The sequence below is a fragment of the Elephantulus edwardii genome, unplaced genomic scaffold (genome assembly GCF_000299155.1).
Source record: "Elephantulus edwardii isolate Elephantulus edwardi_28Jun2011 unplaced genomic scaffold, EleEdw1.0 scaffold00006, whole genome shotgun sequence".
NCBI classification, from domain to species: Eukaryota; Metazoa; Chordata; class Mammalia; order Macroscelidea; family Macroscelididae; genus Elephantulus; species Elephantulus edwardii.
Window position 1 is genome coordinate 31,746,422 of NW_006399756.1, and position 22,025 is coordinate 31,768,446.

Consider the following 22,025-nt stretch of genomic DNA (forward strand, 5'->3'; position numbering starts at 1 on the left):
AAAACTGAAAGAGGAAATCGACAACACTACTATAGTGCTGGGAGACCTCAATACACCCCTCTCAAGAAAAGATAGAACTACCAGAAAAAAACTCAAAATTTGTTATTAATTTCAGTGAAAATTTACAGAGGCTTTGGATTTCCATTCATTCATTGTTGTAGTTAAACCTTAATAGTATCTGAAACAAATTAAAAGGTATTTTAATTCCTTAAAAAAAAAAAAGTTGAACCATGGGGCTGAGTTTTGTTCCAGGTTTGAATGTTGTTAAGAGGCTCCATTACCCTCTATCAGACCAGTAAACCTGGTCTTTTAGAATGTTTTTTAGTTTTGTTTCACATTTCCCCCAACTCTATGCAGTATCTTCTACAATGATCCCTTTGAGATAGTCAACAGTGGTAACAAAGCATCATCTAATTATTCTGGTAAAACGTCACATTCTCAAGGAAGAAGTTCGAGGCAATGAGCTAACCTAAGTTGGTAGGTGTCCCCCCCCACCATTCCATACCCAATAACTGTGTCTTTTTCTAAAATTCATATCTTAATGGAGGACATGACAAAAACCTGTGAATAAGACTTTCTTTGCCCCATCAGCACTGGTTTAGTTATAGAGCTACTTAGGTGGTCAATAAATATTTATTTGGTCTTCCTCAAGCCAATAGTGTTTAGGTAATCTAGGGTTGTTTTTCCCCTGGGGATGACGTAAGGAGTGTTCATGATAGGAGTTGGCTCATACTGTGAGGATCATAATTTTAAACCAACTCTGGGTCAGCTGGGCTGCAGAACACCCACCTCAGTAGTTGCTCTTTGCTTTGGCCTTTGACTTTGGAAACACTGAAAGTTCATTGTCACTTGACCTTCAGTGTTGCATTTGTTAATTTTTAGAGGAAAGTGTTAGCAAAACACTGAGCAAATCTGCCTTTAAAATCAGGCAAAATTTATGAAAAGGAACAGATTATAAAAAGGTTAACAAGGTGTTGGACAATATGGTTCTTGGAAATCTATTATACTATCCAAAAGTACAATTTTCTTCTGAAGTGCCAAGAGATCTGACTCCTCCCACTATTTATTACTAACTTTATATTCTCATGCTTGGGAAGGCATGACAGAGTGGCTACAAAAACGAGTGTAGGCATAGAAGTGATTGTGGGAAGAGCACAGGATTGGGCAGTGTTTCCCTCTGTTATATGTAAAGTTTCTATGACTCAAAGGCGCTTACCAAGTACAGGAAACTGAGGTAGACTCATACATTGTATGATCCATAAACAAAAGAAGCTTACTAACCACAAGAGGTTTGGCAGATGTGAAATAAAAACAACAGCTACCATCTAGGGAGTGTGTGCCGTCGGCTCTGGTGGCCAGAGTCTGTAGGAAGTCGTGCTAATCCAAAGGCCAAGTCTCTCTGGTAGTTCAAATCCACCAGTGGCTCCTCAGAAACTCAATGGAGAGTCGGCTGAGCTGGTTCTGACTTGACAGCAATGAACATGTGAGTACTACAGCCTACCAAGCATTTTGCCTGTATTAACTAATATAGTCCCTACAACGACTCTTTGCAAAATACTATAATCTCCACGTTACAGATAAAGAATAGATAAATAACTTGCCTAAACTTGCCCAGGATAGTTAAAAGGCAGAGCCAGAACTCAAAACTTTGGCAGTGTGGCTCCAGAGTCAGATTTTGGTATGTTTTCTTTTTAAATGCTTTAATTATTTTCTCGTTGTTGAAAACATACACCAATTCAATTTCTACACGCCCAATTCAGAGACATTGAGTTCAAGTCGTCTTAACATTCTCATGCTGCTCGCCCCACACCCCTGCCCCTCAAATGATTCACTAACATAAACTCACTGCTTCCATCTCAGTTCTAGGATTGTAATTCAGTCAACATGGTACGGTACATAGTTTAGGAAAGGGAGATAAATTCTGATTACATTGAGGGTTAAGGGAAGGTGTTATGAAGGAGACATTTGCTCTGGTCTTGAAGGTCAGCAGGAGAGAGGCGTTGGTGTGGAAGGAACAGCGTGACTAAAAGAGGCAGTCTGGGTACCAGCCAGCTGACGACTGCATGATCTGCAGGGTGTGTGAAAGATGGAAAGGGAGGTCGCGCCCACAAGGTCCTAATCCCAACAGGAACGGGGGTGGGGTGTAAATTTCTCAAACTCTTTGCGCTGGAGAAAGGAATTCATGATCACTCCCTCCCATCTCCCTTTTCTGAGATCAAGGCAGGCAGCCCACCCAATTCCCTCTGGAGGAAACACCAGGCCGTCCTGGGACTCCTGTTCTGGGCTCAGATGCCCAGGACTTGGCCGCTGGCCCGGCGAGCGAGGTTGGGTCAGGAACGTGCGCACTGCCAGGTCTGGGAGCAAGGACACCTGCTCTGCGGGTACAGCAAGGCCTGTCCTCCAGAATTCCCGCCGGCCACCTCCCCCTAGTGTCCAGGGCCTCGAAGGTCGACGAGGTGGCCTCCTGGGAACACCCGCCGCCGGGATCCTCCAAACGCTACCCTCAGCACCAAAGACGCAAGGAGTAACAGTCTCAGCGATAGGCGGCTGCTCCTGTCAATCAGCCTTAGTCTCCGCCTCCAAGGTAGCCGGCGAAAATGGAATTGGTTGCATCATTACCAGGCTCCAATACGATTTTCTTCTTGGATTGGCTGATAGCATCCCCTCCCGCCTGTCCCCTGGGTGTCAGAAGCTCGCCATTGGTTAATCCCGTTGCCAAGCTCCTGATGCGGCTCGGCCATTGGAGGCCTCAGACCCGCCCCCGCAGGCTAGGTGAAGGTGAGAGTCTCCTCCAGGAGCCACTCGTAGACCTGACAGAGCACGGAGGGAAAGCTCTCGTCAAAAGTCCTGCCATGGCTCCTCCGTCCGTCTTTGCCGAGGTTCCACAGGCCCAGCCGGTCCTGGTGTTTAAGCTGACCGCTGACTTCCGGGAGGATCCAGACCCTCGCAAGGTCAACCTGGGAGTGGGAGGTAAGGATGCAGTGTGCCGGATTGTGAGCCATGGAGGTAGTGGAACGGGCCCCAGTCAGGGAGGTGGGGATTGTGGGAGAGGCTGAGGCCAGCTTTGCGCTGCCTGGGATGGCAGTCCCGACAAGGAGGCAGGAAGCAAAGATCCAAGAGGTCTTATTTCTACCTGCCTATTTTGCAGAGAGGGATGAGGAGATCCAAGGCTACGTGCACCCAAGGTCACACAGCACAGGACACAAAGTCAGATTTTCTGGATCCAGCATCCTGTGTTATTTATACTACATCATTTTGCATATTTTTTTTAAAAAATAGGGGTGACCAGGGATAAGGACTGGAGGGAGGAAATAAGAAGCCCAATAGGATTGGAATCCAAGTTGCTGGGTAATGGATAAAGGATGAAGCTTTAACCCCTGGAGCTCTGGTCTTTGTTAGTAAATACTTGGCCTGACTAATGAATTCAGTCTGGTACCTTACTAAGCATTTTGGACGAAAAAACAGTAAGACCGAGGCCTCAAAATCAGTGAGTATTAAGTGATATAATGTTGTTCCGAGATCCATTAATACTGCCTCTACTCCAGTGTAGAGGGAGGAAAGTGGGATTTGGGAAGATTACTCATACCTGTGAGGGGAAGATGCATGGGAATCAGTAGAAATGATGGAATTCTCAGAATCAAGTAACAGAAAGCGTGTGGGCAGTAGAAACTCACTTTCACACTTAATTAGAAAGTAATCAATTATTGATTAGAAATAATAATAATTATCATTATTATTATTTGTACCATCAAATCGGATCTGACTGGTACAGGAGGAGATTGTCCCTCCTTTTCCAGAGGAGCATCTGGTGGATTCGAACCATGCCCCTCTGGGATTGCAGTGCAGTTTCTTGCCACTAGGCCACTAGAACTCTCTCACACTTCCTGCTTTTTATTTCCCAAAATTAAATTAACTTGGAAGGATAAAGATATGGCACATTTGAGTGTCAGCCCTGGAAGACTTTCAAAGTAAGAGTTCTAAGAATTTTTTGAACAATGGTAGCATTGTGATAATAGGTAGGGAGATCTACTTTGGAGAGAGTTCTTACTTTGGAAGAATCTAGACTAAATCCCAGGAGCTCTGTTGGTCTAGTGGGTAAAGAGTTGTACTGCCAACCCAAAGATAGATGGTTTGATGTCACCAGCTGCTCTGTGGGAGAAGCTGGAGGTAAGCTATGCCTCTGTTCTGATGCACATAACACAATAACAAGACCAAATCCCTCCTGGTAGAACACTCTTTAAACTTGTTGATAAGTAATTAGTTGGGAGGGTAAGCTGTGTAATGTGGGCAATATGACAATATTGCTAGAATCAGATTCTGTTGGTCTGCTAATGGTTGTATCAGCTTGGAACTCCGCCCACATTTTTCTTACTACCTTGATAAGTCTATCGGATTTCTATTTGTTAACATTCCTGAGGGAGGGATGATAAATGTGAGCTGATAGAATAGAGGATAGATGTGACATTGAAAATAATCTTATGTTGTCTATTGTCTATTGTGTACTCTTTGATCTAGTGATTTTATATCAAGATTTTCCTAAAATAAAAATCATGAATATGACACGATGAAAGACTGTTCACCATAGTGTTTCTAATAGCAATTAAATGAAAGCAATGTAAATCATTAATACTTTACGCATAGTAAAGAGTATTAGCAACAAATTGAGGCTATATATGATTCATGTATGAAAACTGCGCCGTTATATTCATAATGAAACAAAACTATTCTGAGAGACCATTTCAGTCTTTTTTTTTTCCAGAGCAAGCCTTTATTAAATGAGTTTACAGATTAATTATACAAACCCAGATAAAGGAATAGACTAGTATACCATTTCACTCTTGTATTACCAAAAATTCACTCCTTCACTGGTTGTGGGAAAATAATTGCTCTAGTACATTGCTGAGGGAACTCTAGTGGCCTAGTGGTAAGGAGTTGTGCGGGCAACCCAAAGATATGTGGTTCAAATCCACCAGCTACTCCACTGGAGAAAGATGGGAAATCTCCTTCCGTGCAGTTAATTGCCTCTGAGAGCCCGGTGGTGGGCTAGCTATGGGTCAGTTCTGACTTCACGGTATACAACAACACAATACATTGCTGAGGGAGCTCTGGTGGCCTACTAGGTAAGAAGTTGCGCTGCCAACTCAAAGGCAGGCAGTTTGAATCCACTAGATGCTCCAAAGGAGCAGGGAGAAAGATGAGCAGTTTCCTCCTATGCAATTTACAATCTCTGAAAACCCGCTGCAGAGTCAGCTATGAATGAATAGTTGGTTCCAACTCAGTGGCACATAACAACAGTAGTATCAACAGTATATTGTTGGTGAGAATATAAATTGTTATATTCCTATGGAGTATAATTTAGAAATGTCTGTCAAGTACATATAGCCCTCAAGCCACTCATTCCATTTTCAACACTGCTTTTTTACAGATATATTTGCATGCAGATATCTCTTTAACGTGTGTGTGTAGTAGGAGAAGGAGAAGGATGAGTAGTCTCCTCCCATGTGATTAACTGCCTCTGAAAAGCCGCCAGAGGGTCCACTATGGGTCAGTTCCAACTTGACAGCACACACCAGTTTTCATGTGTATTAAGATGACATTTATCCACGATTGTTTTATTTTTTTATTTTTATTTATTTATTTTTTTATTATTTTTTTTTTTTTTATTTTGTGTGCGTGTACCGTCAAATCAGATCTGACTGGTACAGGAGGATATTGCGCCTCCTTCTCCGGCAGAGCGTCTGGTGGATTCTTCCACGATTGTTTTAGAATAGCCAAAAAAAAAAAAAAAAAAAAGAAATAAATGTCCATCAACAAGATACTGGCAAAATAAATTACAGCACATTCATCAGTTATGGACCTGTTAAAAAGAGCAAAGAGACATACTCTGTGCAGAAGCATAAAAAGAAAAGATTTTCAAGTTAAGTGGAAAAACCAAGTTGCTGAACAGTGTATAGCATACTGCTGCTGTTGCTAGGTGCTGTTGAATCCTTTTCAGCTCCAAGTGATCTTGGGAACATGAAACCCTGCTGCTCCTGTAACCTCCTTATACTTCATGTCTGCATTTGAGCCTCTTGTTGTAGCCCCTGGGTCGGTCTGTCTCACTGAGAGTCCTCCTCTTTTTTAGCTGACCCTCTGCCAAGTATGATGTCCTTTTCAAGGGACTAATCCCTCTCTATAAGGGAGTTCTGGTAGCCTAATAGGTAAGGGAGGCAGTTCCAACCCACCAGCACCTCTGTGGGAGAAAGTGGGTAGACTCCTCTCCTGGGATGTACAGCCTCTGAAGAGCTCCGGAGGGTGAGCTATGAGTCTTTTCCTATGACACATAACAGCAACACAACAATCCCTCCATTGATGTGTCCAGAGCACATGAGATGAAGTCTTGTCATCCTCTCATCTAAGGAGTATCCTGGCTGTACTACTTCTTTCAAAACACATTTGTTCATTCTTCTGGCAGTCTATGGCTATTTGGTACTTTTCAAGTATGTTATATGCTACCTTTTGTGTAAAAAACTATTCTTAGGAGTTCTGGTGGCCTACTTTTCCCACTAGGCCACCAGACCTCCCCAAACCCTTTTTTTTTTAAATGGAGGAAGAGGATTTAGGAACTAGGTAGATAGGAGAGGAACTATGTAGGTAGGTGGGATGGAGACATGTGAATTACCTATTAGAAGAATAGTTAATGATGGTGAAAGAGATTCATAATCCATCGTGAAGTGGAAAACATGTTGAAAAGAATCTATATACACTATGATCTTATATTTTATTAATTAATATATTCATATATAATAAAGCTGGGGATGTTGTACATCTGCATTTTCATATTTATCTCTAGGGTTACATGCTAATTTTACTCTTTATTCTACTTTCTGGGCCTTGCTAACTTTTTATAATCAACATCTATCATTTGGTAAAAATAGCAACTACCCCTAAAGGTAATTGGAAAAAAGTCCAAGATTAAGATTGACTAGAAACAATCACATAAAGGTGGATTAGAATTTCTGTAAAATTGTTTTAGGTTAAAAACATTTGCCTACATATACTATTTCAGGAGGCCTCAATGAAGTCTCTGCTGGTCTAGTGGTAAGAAGGTACGTTGCATTTCTGAAGGTAAACAGTTTGAATCCACCAGCTGCTCCATGGGAGAAGGATGGGCAGTCTCCTCCCATGCCAGTAACTGCCTCTGAAAACCCGCTGGGGGGTCAGTTATGAGCTGGTTCTGACTTGACAGCACACAACAACAACAACAAACATTGATAAATAGGCAATTATTTTTTGAATAGTTAAGAATTCTCTTCAAAGGGATTAACATTTATTTAGGTGCAAGGCCAAGGGAGCTACCCTCTAAAGCTATGTCCCATTATTATATCCCTGAAGTAGTTATGTTACTGTTAGTTGCTGATGAATCAATTCTAATTCACTGTGTGCAGAATTTTCTATGGGATTTTTTTTCCCTATGGGATTTTTAAGGCTGTGACCTTTAAGAAGTAGATCACCAAAGCCTCCTTCTGTGCAGGAGTTTGAACAAGTTGGAACTGGTTCAGCCATGGCTGATGAATCAAACCCAGAAAAGACTGGGATTTGCAGAATGTGGGTGCCTGGAATGATAGATAACCAAACAGGAAAAGAGTTACAAGTAAAAGCCCTGGAATGATAGCCTTGTAAGAGCTAAATTAGCCCTTTCAGGAACCTGATTCAGGGTTTGAATTATTGCCAGGACTGTGGAGTGTAATAGACTTTCAATGCATTGCAATTGACTGCTGTCTTTGAGTGGGGCATTGATGTTTCCAACTCTGCCAGGCAGTAGATTTGGTTGCTATGCCTATGCAAGAGTCATTATTTTCTTTTTCTTTTTAATGGTGAGAAAAATTTGTATTTAGGCTGCCTGAAGGTGGGTGACGTGCGGGTCTTCTTTTTTTTTTTTTTGGTGGCTGTGGATGCCCTTCAAGACTTTGGCTTCACTTTTGGGAGGGACAAGGGCTTCCTTCACTTTTGGCACCATCTTTGTAGAAAGGTGATACTCTGTTTTCTAAGAGAGAAATTTGTTTTTTTGTATGGCACTGTCCTGTAATTTTTTCAGTTCTTTTTTGCTGCAGGAGGTACCCACAATTTTACAAATTCTGGTCTGTCTTGACTGTACTTGTTGATCATGACTGAACTGGGAACAACCTGTTAGAAGCCCTGCTTTAGAGGCACTTTTGAGTGGGTGTGAATTGCCAACCTTTTGGCTAATGTTGTTGTTGTTGTTGGTGCTATCAGATTGACTATGACTCTTAGTAATCCTGTGAATAACAGTCCCACACCTGTCCCACACCATCTTCACCGTCTCTGATATCCTCGAGCCTGTTGTTAATGTAGTAGTCTAGGAAAGAAGAATCAGGCATAGGATTACTCAAAGTGAGCTTAAAAATTACTTCAGTGTAGAGAAAGTGAGTAGAAGCTTGCTGTAAGCAAAATAAAATATTATAAAAGGGTTCCTTTGGATCAATTAAAATGTGATACAAAGTGAGTTGACTAGTCAAAATGCTACAACACCAGATGATGCCAGAATACATCATGATGTCAAAAGATAGAGAGACAAGCTGTGTTAATGATTCCTTGCATAATCGATTGTGTAGACAGCTATCAGAATCTTCCTTCAGTCACAGGATGTTTGCCTATTGTTATTCCTATTACTGCTCTTGTAGATAAAGAAGAGGTGGACTTCCTCCTTCCCTGTTTTGTCAAAGATATGTTCATCTGAAATAGCACCTAGCCCTTTTCTGTAAATTTCCTGGGGCAATATATGATAATGGGGTTAGTTTCAGGGAAGATACATTCTGAGCTTGATACTGTGGAGGTCTCACTTCCTGTGGAGTTGAGGTTTTCAGTTCAGGTTTAAAGAAGGGTGGGAGAAGCCCGAGATGGAGCTGGGTGGGAATATTATCCTTCGCAGGCAAGCATTTCATAATCCTCTGTGTAATACCTGAATCCTGAATTCAAGCCAACATGTCTATGTACTGATGAGTTAATGAGCGCTTTAACCTTAACTGTCTTGATTTATTGATTTGAGCGAAGGAGACTTTACAGATTTTCAGATGACTGTGTCAGAAGTCAAACTTCAGATGGCCAACAAGCACATGAAGAAATGTTCAAAATCCCTAGCTCTGAGAGAGATGCAAATCAAGACAACTATGAGATATCATCTCACCCCAGTAAGACTAGCAAAATTTAACAGAACAGCAAACAACAAATGCTGGTGAGGTTGTGGAGAGACTGGAACCCTTATTCACTGTTGGTGGGAGTGTAAAATGTTGCAACCACTGTGGAAAGCGATGTGGCGCTTTCTCAAAAAGTTGCAAATAGAGATACCATTTGACCCAGCAATTCCACTATTGGGAATATACCCTAAAGAGACCATAAATGGCACCCAAGTAGATATATGCATACCCATGTTTATTGCGGCTTTGTTTACAATAGCAAGGAGTTGGAAACAACCCAAATGCCCATCAACAAACGAATGGGTAGAGAAGCTGTGGTATATTCACACAATGGAATATTATGCTGCATTGAAAAACAAGGAACTCATGCAATATTATTCAAAATGGGTGACCCTGGAGGACATTATGCTGAGTGAGGTATCTCAGTCACAAAGGGACAAATGCTATATGGTGCCACTGTTGTAGAATGAGGCTGACATTGGGATGGGGGTAAGACTGAGAAAAACTGGATGAAATATGTTTATGGCATTGAAGTCTTTGGGGGAGAGAATATTTTATATTTTAGGGCATTATGTTTATCGTAAGAGTACAGAATGAGGGTTGCAGAGTGGATTATATTTGGGGGTTGGGGGATGTGGGGGGGGGCTTGCGTACCAATGAGGGAGTTTTTCTTTTGCGTTTGAAGGAGGGGAGCAAACGGGGGTGGGGTGGGGGGGCGGGGAGAGGGGGGCAACAATGAATGAATGGAATTCCAAAATCTCTGTAGATGTTCACTGAAATGAAAAATAAAGAAATTTAAAAAAAAAGAAGTCAAACTTCTCAGTCATATGAAAGCAAAAGGAGAGCTTTTGTATTTTTGCTTGCTACACAGAGATGCTGAAGGTAGCCAATTTTTAAAGATGTTTGCTGTCTGTACTTCTCTTTATAAGACTTTATCTCTTTGATTTGAGCATCAATTTTACCAAGAGATTTGGAAGGTGGCTTGAATAGTGTTGGGGTGCTATTGACAGAACTGACTGGGGCTGCAGAAAGAAGGCAGTCATTGGGCTTTATGTCATCATTTTCTTTTCTGGAGTTTACTTACACTTAAAAACTAAGTTCTGTTAAGGATAAAAGCCTTGTCTGAACTTATGTGCTCAGCACCTATTTCAATGCTTGGCCCAAAGTAAGAATTCTGTAAATGACTTGACTTTGTTTTCATTTTCTTCACTGTTCTTTTGGAATGGGATGGAATTATTCCTGATCACAGTTGTAAACTGACACTTGGATGAAACCCAGGACTTCTTCTTTATGTAACTCTTCCATATTCCAGCTTATCGCACCGATGATTGCCAGCCGTGGGTTCTGCCAGTAGTGAGGAAGGTGCAGCAGAAGATAGCTAATGACAACAGCCTGAACCATGAGTACCTGCCCATCCTGGGCCTAGCGGACTTCCGGACCTGTGCTTCTCGGCTTGCACTGGGGGATGACAGCCCAGCTCTCAAGGAGAAAAGGGTAAGCTCTGAGTGAGGGTGGATTTTTTTTCCCCTTTATAAAGTGTGAAAGTAAAAAAGAAGCTGAAGATTGAGATTGTTTGAAAATATTCTCAGTGTTGTCTAGTCAATACCAACTCATGGTTGACTCTGTGTTCGGTTTCTGAGAGTATAAATCGCACAGGAAGGTAGTTCCTGACTTCTCCCTCAGAGCCACTGGTGGATTAAAATTGTCAGACAGGCTCAAATTTTTGATTAGTAGTGCAAGCCACTCCATCCAATACTTTCTTTTCAAGTCTTAGGTATTATGTCTATAGAACTGTCAGGAAGCTCTTGTGGCCAACTGGGTAAGGAGTTGCACTGCCAAACCAAAGGCAGGCAGTTCTAATCCACCAGCTGCTCTGTCAGAGAAAGATGGGCCGTCTGCTCCCATGTGATTTATAGCCTCTGAAAACCCACTGGAGGAAGCTGTGAGTCGCTAATGACTAAACAACAATGAGTGAGAGTGTAGAATGGTCTGTGATAAAGGTTTTTAAGTCATGTGACTTCAAGAACTTGATATAGCAAATAATGTGACCATATGCAAATCACAGATTCTTTGATTGCTCAGCTTTGCCTGGTAGAACTACTACTAGGTTTGAAACAGTCAGTGTATGTCCACTTTTAAAGGCAGATAAGTCCCAAGTTCAGACCTCAGGGCAAAAGCTTCTCCTGACTCATGAAACTGGAGGCTAGTGGATCCAAGACTGGTTGGAGTCTAAAAAACCAGAGCTGACAAACCAGATGCAGGGTCTAGATCAAGCAAAATCAAGAGAGCCTTGTTATATTTGGTATAGACCACACCTCTGATAAAATTCCTTTTATCAAACTGGCCACATAGCAGATCTCATCACGAAGTGATTGCATTGTTCACAGTCTCAATAAGGAAATAATTACTTCACATCACATCTTATGAAAGGAATGACTGCATCATAACTGCAAAGCCGGAGGATCATCAACAGACGTGTTGACATAGAACTTTAATGACCACAGTAGAGATGCTAAGCATACAGAATTGACTAGAATGATCGAGAGACCAGGGTTCTGGAACCAGCTCTGGTATTACTTTTAACCATACGCAAGCCATTTATACCCAGCTTATACCCCAGCCCCTATATCTATATGTTAGAAAAATTCTAGCCTGTATTCATGCTGTTCATGCATTTGCATTTTTTAAGGAGTCTCCCAACCCTCTGAAATGATATACTGAATTTTATGTGTATGGGCTTATTTCTGAGGAGAAAGTTCAGTTTTTTTATAAAATTTTCCAAAGGTGTCTTGCTCACTCACTCACTCATTGCCATTGAGTTGGAACCAACTCATGGCTGACCCTCCAGCAGATTTTCAGAGGCTGTAAATCACACAGGAGGAGTTTCTCATTCTTCTCCCGTGAAGTAAGTAGCTAGTGGGTTTGAACTGCCTGCATTTGGGCTGTGAGTGTAATTCCTTACCCACTAGACTTCCAAGCTCCCTAGCTCCCAGAAGTTCATGCCTTTAGTGTAGATAGAGTCTAAAATTTGCCAATTCTAATGTGTTTTGGGGAGCTCTGATGGTAGGGAACAGTATTGCCATCCCAAAGGCAGGGTGTCCACTGCTTCTCAGGAGAAAGATGGGCAGTCTCTTATGTGATTTATTGTCTCTGAAAACTTGCTAGAGGGTTCTGAGTTGATGATATATAACAACCACTACAATGTTCTTAATTCTTCTAGCCTTAGTCTTACTCATTTAAAAGCTTCTTGGAATGTATTCTGTTTATAACTACAGACACTGGACACAGACACAGAAGCTGTGTGTGGTAGATGGTTGCATGGTACAGGTCAGTGTGGTAGAAACCAGAGGCAAGGGAGACCGGTGAAGGCCACACATGGAACTAGAACTGAGTCTCGGAAAATGGGTGAATGGGGCCAGACCACTGGTTCTCAACTCTCATGGCACATTTGAATCATCTACAGAGCTTTTTTAAAACATGATGATTCTTAGGCTCTGATCCAGATCAGTTGAGTCATAATCTTGGAGGGTGTGAGCTCCTGTGTGGGTTAATTTGAGAAAAAAAGAAAAGGGAAAAAAAAAACCTCTCCAACTGTACATGCAGCCAGGATGGGGAACCAAAGGTGTGGAGGAGAAAACAAAAGGGGGCATTTCTCTTGAGAAGGAGGAGTCAGAAGAAAGATATAGGTCTAAGCTGTGGAAAGACCTGCCTGATTTGAGCTGAGAAGCATGTTGGATGTATTCGGGAGGCTGAGATTTTACAGCTAGGAGAGTGGAAGCCAAATGCAGGTTTGAGCAGAGGTGTTACCCAATAAGAATTGATTGAGAAAGGTAAACTTGGCTGACTGGATAGAGAGGAAAAGACCTGTGATGTTTGCAATAGTCCAGCTAAAACTTGTGCAATTTAACCCAACTGCTCTCATTGCTCCCCTGGGCCAGTGTTAGACTGCTGCCAGTGGTTCATGAATTGGAGGAGTCCTTTTTTTTTTTTTTGTGACTTGAGTGAATGTGTACAAAGTACATTGGTCTTCCATTCATTCAACCATTCATATGCACTTTGTTTTATAATGTTAATTCCAATATCCACAACATAATTACATTCTTCCCACTTCCTCTGTGCTTATCGTTTCCATTAATCCTCCGATTCTACTCCTTTGCAGCCTTTTGAGCTTCAACCTTGGGCTGCTACTGCAGCAACCTTATGTGGTGGTGGTTGTTCTTGTGTACTGTTGAGTTGGAACCAACTCATAGCTGACCCCCCAGCAGGTTTTCAGAGGCAGTTAATCACACAGGAGGAGGTTGCCCATCTTTCTCCTGCGGAGCAGCTGGTGGATTTGAACTGTGTGCCTTTGGGATTGCAGTGCAGTTTCTTACCGCTAGGCCACTAGAGGTTATTCTAATGAGTGAATGCCTTCGTGGTGTTATTGTTCACTTCATAGTCCTGTCCATTGTTTGACTGAATGTTGAGTCATGGGGATGGTTTTGGCCCAGGTTTGAAGGATGGCTAAGGCCTATAGTCTTAGGGGTCCACCAGTCTCTATTGGACCACTAAGCCTATTTTTTAAAATTTTTGTTTGTTTGCTTTTGTCCCACATTTACCCCTACTCTATCCAGAATCTTGTGTGATGCTTTTTAGCATGGTCAGCGGTGTTAGTTGGACGCTTATCTCGTTTTTCTGGTATTAATGCGGTAGAAGTTGGACTAATTGTTTCTTTGCATTTTTAATTTTCCTGTCTTTTGCTTCTTCTGGATTAGGGAGACCAGTTATTGCACCTTAGATGGATACTTGTAAGCTTCTAAGACACTAGTGGCTACTCACCAAATTGGAATGTAGAACATTGACTCTATGGATTATGTTATGCCAGTTGACCTTGATGCCTCCCCATGAATACAGTCCCAAAATCCCAGGACCAACTCATCCCCACAAAATTGGTTATGATTAAGAAGCTTCCATAGCATTGCCCCCTGTTGGTGCTTCTATACCAACTATACCAATATAAGTGGAGACGTAGCTGCCAAATCTACATATGGTCATGAATGTAATTTGAAGGAGTCTTGACACCTTGGAGTCATCTGATTTATTCTGTACATATTTTTCGTAGCATTTTCTTCCTTTTGTAAAGCTCATGTTACTGAGATGCCCTGATAAGCAGAATGGTAGGATAAAATAAAGGTTGTACACGTGCACATTCTTACAAGTATCAAGAAACAGAGCGGCTTTAGATGAAGGTATTTAAAATGGAGGTCAATGATTAAGCAAGTAAGTAACTTAGGGTTTTATTTTTATGAAAGAGTGTGAGAGACTGTGACTTATCTGCCTCCAGGAACTGAAGGAATGTAGATTCCTTCCAATGAAATGTTCCAATGGAGAGATTATTGGTGGAAGTTGCTCTGCAAAACAGGGTTTCAGCACAAAGGGGAGAATCTTTATGAAGTTTACATTGTTTAAAGTGGGGAACTGAGGACCTGTCGTCTAGCTGCGTGTTAGAAATTAGTAGGAATTCAGTTGTTGACAAAATGAAAATAGATTCTGCAGTGGGGTGGGCCTCTTCCCCATTTCTTGTGCAGCTTTTAGCTCTGTTGGGTTGCTGCTGTCTGTACGTTGATCCCTGTTGATCATCACTAATACTAAGACTTGAGCTGTTGCTTATGGTTTAGATCTGGGAATATAGCTTCCCTTCTCAGTTTGGTTCATCTCATGGGTTTGACCGTAAAACAAATTTAAATCTCGGTCTTCTGTAAATATGTGGAGGCTTTTTGGCTGATTGGGGCTACTTTCTTGGCATCTGGAGTGCCGGATATTCTCTTGGCAGCCCACTCTCTCTCCCTGCCAGTTTCCACTGGGCTGTGAGCTTTGCCTCTTTTCCTGGAAGTCTTCCCTCTCCCAGGCTACTGTCTTCATTCAGCACCTTCTTATTTTGATTTTTTCCCCTCTTCCATCTTTCTTTTAAACTTTTCCTTGTGACTTGAATGAACGGGCTGAGTAGACTGGTATTCCATTCAGCCATTCATACATATTTTGTTTTATGACATTGACTTCCACCCACATTGTATCTGCATTCTTTTCACTTTTCTCTGTGGTTTTTGTTTCCATTCACACTTGCATTCTATCCCCCTCTTCTGAGGTTTTTCTGTGGCCCAGTGATACCCTTGTGATCTTGATTTGATTGTTTTAAGGACTGAGTACCTGCCTGGCATTATTGTTTGCCTTATAGATTTGTCTCTTGTTGGACTGCTGTTTGAACCACAGGGATGAATTCAGTTCCACACTCAAAGGACGGCTAAGGGCCATAGTCTCAGTGTTCCACCAGCTTCCATCACGTCAGTACGGCCGGCCGTTATTGTGATTTTGAGCTTTGCTCTACATTTATCTCCCACTCTGTCCAGGGCTCACTCTCTTCACAAATTGTTGCTGTGCTTAAGCCCATTGTCGCAGTCAGTGTGTCAGGACCTCTCATTGAGAATTTTGCCCTCTTTCACTGAGCCTCTATGTTACCAAGCAGGATGCCCTTTTTCAGTGACCAGTCCTGCCTGATAACGTGTCCAGAGGACATGAGACGCTATCTCATTGTCCTTTTAAGGAATGTCCTGGCTGTTCTTCTAAGACAAATTTATTTGTTCTTCTGGCAGCCCATGACATAGTCCATATCCTTTGGCAACTGCATAATTGAAAGGGATCAATTCTTCTTTGATTTTCCTTTTTCATTGTCCAGCTTTTTTTGTATTGTTGTTGATTGCCACCGAGTTGAGCATGACTTATTGTGACCCTATGAACAAAATGCCTAAAGCCTTTCTATAACAATCATTGTTTCTCAAAGTTCACAGAGTTTCCAGAGGCTTGTTTAGGAAGTGGATGCCACTCCTGCTTCCATTTTTCCACTTTTTTGTATGCATATGAATTAATTGAAAATACCATGGCTTGAGTCAGGTGCTCCATAGTCCTCAAAGTAACGTTATTGCTTTTTTAACACTCTAAAAGAGGTTTTTTTATGGCAGTTTTCCCCAAAGCAATACATTATCTTTTGCTTTCTTTGCTGTGGCTTCCATGAGCACTGATTATTAATACAAGTAAATTGAAATCCTTGAGAATGTCAGTATTTTCTCTGTTTATCAGGGGGCTGCTTCTCTGCCCAGCTATCACGATTTTTGTTTCCTTTTTGTTCAAGTTAATCCTTACTGAAAACTGTAGCCTTTGACTTTCATAAATATGTATCTTTGCCATTTATCAGTATAAGAAATTAAAAATGGTATAAAAACAGTAATGTAAGGTTTATCAGGAATGCTGGGAATGGAAGTGAAGGTGGATACAGTTTTTAACAAGGTAGAAATAGAAAGTAGTATTTGATTAAAAACCTAAAGGAGATGTGACATAAAAGAAGGACTAAATGAACCAGAAAACAATTAGCAACAATGCTTTCCTTTAGAATTTTTCTTCTCAAGATCTACCATTACCATGTTCTTCATCCATTTAGAGAAGATTTCTTTTCTCTCCCATTTTCATACATGGGATCCAGATCACTTGTCTATTTCTGACTTCTGAATTGTAAAGTTTTAGCTTTTGAAATTACTGAGTCACTAGAGATGGTTGATAGGTGCTGTTGAATCTACTCTTAAATTTGAAATTTCAAGTGTCATACGCCATCAATGCCAACAGTTATTTTGGTGAAATGGATCTATCTTGACTGAATACAGATCCAACTAAGTTAAATGGCATTCTGATTTATTGAAATATATATATATTTGTTGTTGTTATGTGCTGTCGAGTCATTTGCGACTCATAGCGACCCTATGTACAACAGCCCTAAACCCTGCTCTATCCTGTGCCAGTCGCACTGCCTGTGACACACCCATCCCAATTACCCCAGTCACTGAATCAATCCACTTCATAGAGGGTCTTCCCCTCCTGCGCTGTCCCTCTACTCTACCCAGCATGATGTCCCTCTCCAAGGACCTGTCTCTCCTTACAACATGTCCAAAGTATGTCAGACGAAGCCCCAGAATCCTTGCCTCCAAGGAGTAGCCTGGTTTAACCCTCTCTAGGATGAATCTGTTTTCTTGGCAGTCCATGGAACATTCAATACTCTTTTCCAGCACCACAGCTCAAAGGCATCAATTCTCCTTCTATCTTCCCTAGTCATACTCTACTATTTATTGATATATAGATACTATAATATTATATATTATTTTTATTGATATAGATATATTTATTTATTTATCCCCTATTTCTTTTAATTAATGAATTTGCTTTCTTAAGAGAGAGAGAAAGGAGTTGCGCTAATAGCAGAGCATAGGAACAATTCTGCCTGGGAATATTTTCATAAATATCTGTGTTCGTCTGCCATGTTTCATAATAGTGTATAACCATGTTCAAGAGACACCTGGCTCATTGGCGTTGGAAGCATTAGCAAGTGTGGAACTGCTTAGGAATCTGAAATGTGAAATATGGGTGGTGTTGACATTCAGAGTCGTAAAAATTGCACGTTTGGATTAAATCGTGTCAATAGCAATTTATATAACAAATCGGATAAGTCATGACATGGGAGCAGAACTTGTCCAGCAGTGGAAAGAGGTCCGTGCTCAGTGGGGATCATTGTAAGAACAGAGTTAGTGCTAAGCTCTGAGAGTCAGGACCATTTTTCAGACACGCCCCTTCCTCCACATGGACACTTGTATTCAGTTCTGCTTCCCTTTGCTGATGTTTCACATTTCAGGCTGCATGCTTTCACAAATCATTGGACCTTTCACATACAAATAGAGCACTCGTGAATAATAGTAGCGGTCACTGGTATCGTCTTGTTCCTTTTAGGTGGAATTTCCATCAGTGATTCATTGTTCATTATGAAGCTGACTTAGGGATTGAACGATTTTGTATGTATGTGGTGTTATTTTCAGAACGTATAATTTTCTGTTTTATTGAGTATTTATATTAAAAATGGCTAAACCTTTGTTGTCTTGCTGTGGTGGTCATTTATGTTTTTTTCCTTCCGTCTAACAGAATTGTAAATGATATATTTCTTACTAATCAGGTAATCATGCTTTATAATCATGAAAGAGATAGAGCTGTCCCTTCCTCCAACCTCTGTGTTTTCTCCAGCTTTCAGCAACGTTTGCTCCCCTATGCTTATTCTTACTACCTTATTTTCCCCAGTGATTATCTGACCCTACCTGACCTTGCCATTGCCAACTACTTCCCTTTCAGGTAGGAGCTGTGCAGTCTTTGGGGGGAACAGGTGCACTTAGAATTGGAGCTGAATTCTTAGCCCGATGGTACAATGGAACAAACAACAAGGACACACCTGTCTACGTGTCTTCACCAACATGGGGTGAGTCTTTCAGTTGTGTTTAGGGGAGGAAAAGGCAAACTAGAGAGAATATACTTTTAATTACTTAGAAAATGTAACCCTGCACAGAAAAACTAACATTTGGTAATGGTATGTGAGAAGCCTGCTGTTCACATTTAGGCTCAGAATGTTTGTCTCCAAGACTGTTGGGAAACTTGTATCTCAGTGTATGTCAAAACTTTCCAGAGGAAGTATAAAATTAAATTCTGGAAGTAGCATTGTAGTAGGATATATGTTTGACATTAATATGACTGATTGAACTTGTTCTTGGTTCCAATCATCTTTCTAAAGCTTAAACCTTGGCCTTGATGTTGCCCATTAGGAATTAAGCCCGTGAGGTCCTGGAAGCTGAGTTGTATCCTCTGCAATTTTGCTTCCTTGTGTTAGTTAAAGCTCTTAATGTTTTGTCCCTTTACTTGCAGAAAATCATAATGGTATATTTGCTTCTGCTGGATTTAAAGACATTCGTTCCTATCGCTACTGGGATGCAGAGAAGAAAGGACTTGACCTTCAAGGTTTCCTGAGTGATCTGGAGGTGGGTGATGTAGAAGACAAGGGAAGTTTTAGGGTCAGCCAGAGAGAGTCCCAGGCGTGTTCTCCTAGTTCATTGGGGGTTTTTGGGGTAGCACATAGGAGGGCTTCCCCTTTGCTCATCATTGCTGAGCAACTTTCCACCGACAGTCCTCTGATAGTCCTGCTCCTGTCAGAGCTGATGACATAACTAACTTCTCTGCAGAATGCCCCTGAGTTCTCCATCTTTGTTCTCCATGCTTGTGCGCACAACCCAACTGGAACTGACCCAACTCCGGAGCAGTGGAAGCAGATCGCCTCCGTCATGAAGGTAACTAGCGACCTTTCCAGAGCATATTGTAAAAGAATGGTGTGTATTCTTTTGTAAAGGGGGAGGGTCAGTGAAGGAGAGATAGACCCTTAGTGAGATGGATTAACACAGTGACCACAGCAGTGGGCGCAGTTGTGTCAGAGATGATGAGGATGGTGCAGGGCAGGGCAGGGGTCAGAGCTGTTGTTCATAGGATTGCTGTGTACTTGATGGCACCTAACGACATTAATTCTTACTTAACATATCCAAAAGTAATATCTATTTACCTAAACATTTGTAAAGTAGAAAAAAGCCCCCCCAAAAGAAAAAAGCCCAGAGAAGTAAATAGACATTAATTATAAGACCTTAACTATTATTAACTGTATTAGTATATTGTATTAATTATAAGATAACCATTTTCCTCTCGTGCGATTATTGCCTCAGAAAACCCACTGGAGGGTCAGCTATAGATAGGTTGGTTCCAGCTCAGTGGTAGACAACAATAACAACAACAACAACAATCCTATTACTCAGAAAAAGCTACTGTTAGTTTTAGTGTGTAGGATATCTCTGTGTGTTTATCTATACGTACATTTACAGGGATAAAGGTTATAAAGATAGGGAGCTCTGGTGGTGTAATCTGTAGGAAGTTGTGGTGCTCCAGAGACTGAGTATCTCTGGTTGTTTGAAGCCTATAGCAGCTCTGAGGGAGAAAGATGAACAGTCTTCTCCCATCATCATCTATAAACTCCAGAACTCGAGGGAGGCTTGCTGTGAGTTGGAACTGACTCATGACAGTGACTCTGAGTTTTTGTATATTATGAAGATAGGACTATGTTTTCTATCATACCTTGTTTTTCACTAGTACTACTTTATAGGTCTTTAAATGCTTTGCAGCCTCATTTTTCACAGGTTTATTCTATCCATGGACAATGTCATGTTAGGGACTGATCAACTGATGGACAATTAGATGTTTTGCTCTTTTTTCTTTTGAAAGGTTTTTTTATTTAAAATTTTTTAAATTAATTTATTTATTTTTCATTTCAATGAACATCTACAGAGATTTTGGAATTCCATTCATTCATTGTTGCACCCTTTTCCCCGCCCACCCCACCTCCACCCCTCGTTTTGCTCGTTTGAACTATTAGGTAACAATAAAACTTGTTTATATTCCTTTGGAATAATTTTTTTTAAAATAACTTTTTAGAATGGAATTTCTAGCTCAAAGTGTGGCATGTTCTTTATTACTGTCTTTAAAGGTTTGCTGAGGAACGATTAGGTGTTAAGTACCATGGGGCTACAACAGTGAATAGAATGGCTCTTGTTACTGTGCTTTCAGAGCATACAGGCTGCTTAGGAGAGAGACAAGCACTAGTGCATTTGCAGTGCTGTGAGATAGCTGTGCTGATAGGGTTATCATGAGGGTGTGTAGCCCAGACTTTGGAAGAGTGTGTATGTGGGTATGGGCGGTAGTAATAGGAAGCTTTTCTGGAAGTGGCTTCCATATTGATTTAAAGGGTGAGGAGCAGTAAAGAAGGCCTTGACAAATAACACTGGGGGCCAGAGGTGGTGGTAGGGTTTGTTTCCTGCAGATGGACAAGCACAATTAAAAGCCCAAGGCTAAGCGATTAAGGCCCATTTAAGAAAGTGAAAGTAATTCTTGTGATGATGTAGCGATCAAAGAGACTTGAGCAGAGTGTGGGCAACAAGGCTGAAGGCCAGATATTGAGGAGTTGGACTTTATTCTGAGGGCAGCAGGATCCACTGATATCCTTGGAGTCAGGGAGTGGCATGGTTCCATGTGCATTGTCTTAAGGTTTCTCTGACTGCTTAGTGGAGATCAGCTCAGGGAGGGCAAGACTTGACAGTTGGGGAGACTATTGTAGTAATCCAGGCATCATCACCTAATGGTAGTCTGTAGTAGATATAAGAGGAACGTGAATGGCTTCTAGAACTTTCAGGAAATAGGTCTGATAGGATTTGGGATTTGACTGATTTGGGGAGTGAGCTCTAGAGTTGAGAGTCAGGGATACACCCGGTTTCGAGGCTGGATGGGTAGGGGAGGTGCTGCCGTTCAGATTCAGGAACAGATTTAGTATGAGGGAACTCCGTGAGCTGAGAGTGCTGAGAGCAGAGACCACTCTGTTTCCTTTTCAGTACCCAGATTTATGAGGAGGTGTTGGGGATACCAAGCCTATACTTGACAAATCTTATCACACCAAGATGTCATGGGGAAGAATCCACCATTGTATACCTCAAAAATAAGCATGATTGGCAAAGCTGTGTTATGACACCCTAGGACAAGAATACATTTGCATAAGGAAGGTTTCCTGAAATCATTGCAGTGGTTGGGGGCAGAAGGAAGAAGAGAAATTAGAGAGAAGGACAGGACAGCCTTAGCAAATTTTTCCAGGGACCAGCGGGGGAAGGGAGGCTGGTGTCTGACGTTGGTCAGAAGTATTTCCTGCCCTGACTCGCATTCCTTCCTTGTAGCGCCGGTTTCTGTTCCCCTTCTTTGACTCAGCCTATCAGGGCTTTGCATCTGGAGACCTAGAGAGGGACGCCTGGGCAGTTCGCTATTTTGTGTCTGAAGACTTGGAGCTCTTCTGTGCACAGTCCTTCTCCAAGAACTTCGGACTCTACAGTGAGTGTTCTCTCGAATTAACGC

General features: G+C 41.6%; 1 protein-coding gene across 1 annotated transcript in view; it reads left to right on the top strand.

Annotated features, from left to right (window-relative positions):
- The first annotated feature begins 2,663 nt into the window (after positions 1-2,663).
- Positions 2,664-22,025, top strand: part of GOT1 (glutamic-oxaloacetic transaminase 1, soluble) — a 28,250-nt gene continuing 8,888 nt past the window's right edge. The window contains exons 1-6 of the mRNA XM_006880040.1: positions 2,664-2,970; positions 10,510-10,691; positions 18,396-18,519; positions 18,960-19,072; positions 19,274-19,378; positions 21,851-22,001. Coding sequence (XP_006880102.1) covers positions 2,727-2,970; positions 10,510-10,691; positions 18,396-18,519; positions 18,960-19,072; positions 19,274-19,378; positions 21,851-22,001 — 919 coding nt within the window. The 5' untranslated portion in view covers positions 2,664-2,726. The remainder of the gene's footprint in view (positions 2,971-10,509; positions 10,692-18,395; positions 18,520-18,959; positions 19,073-19,273; positions 19,379-21,850; positions 22,002-22,025) is intronic.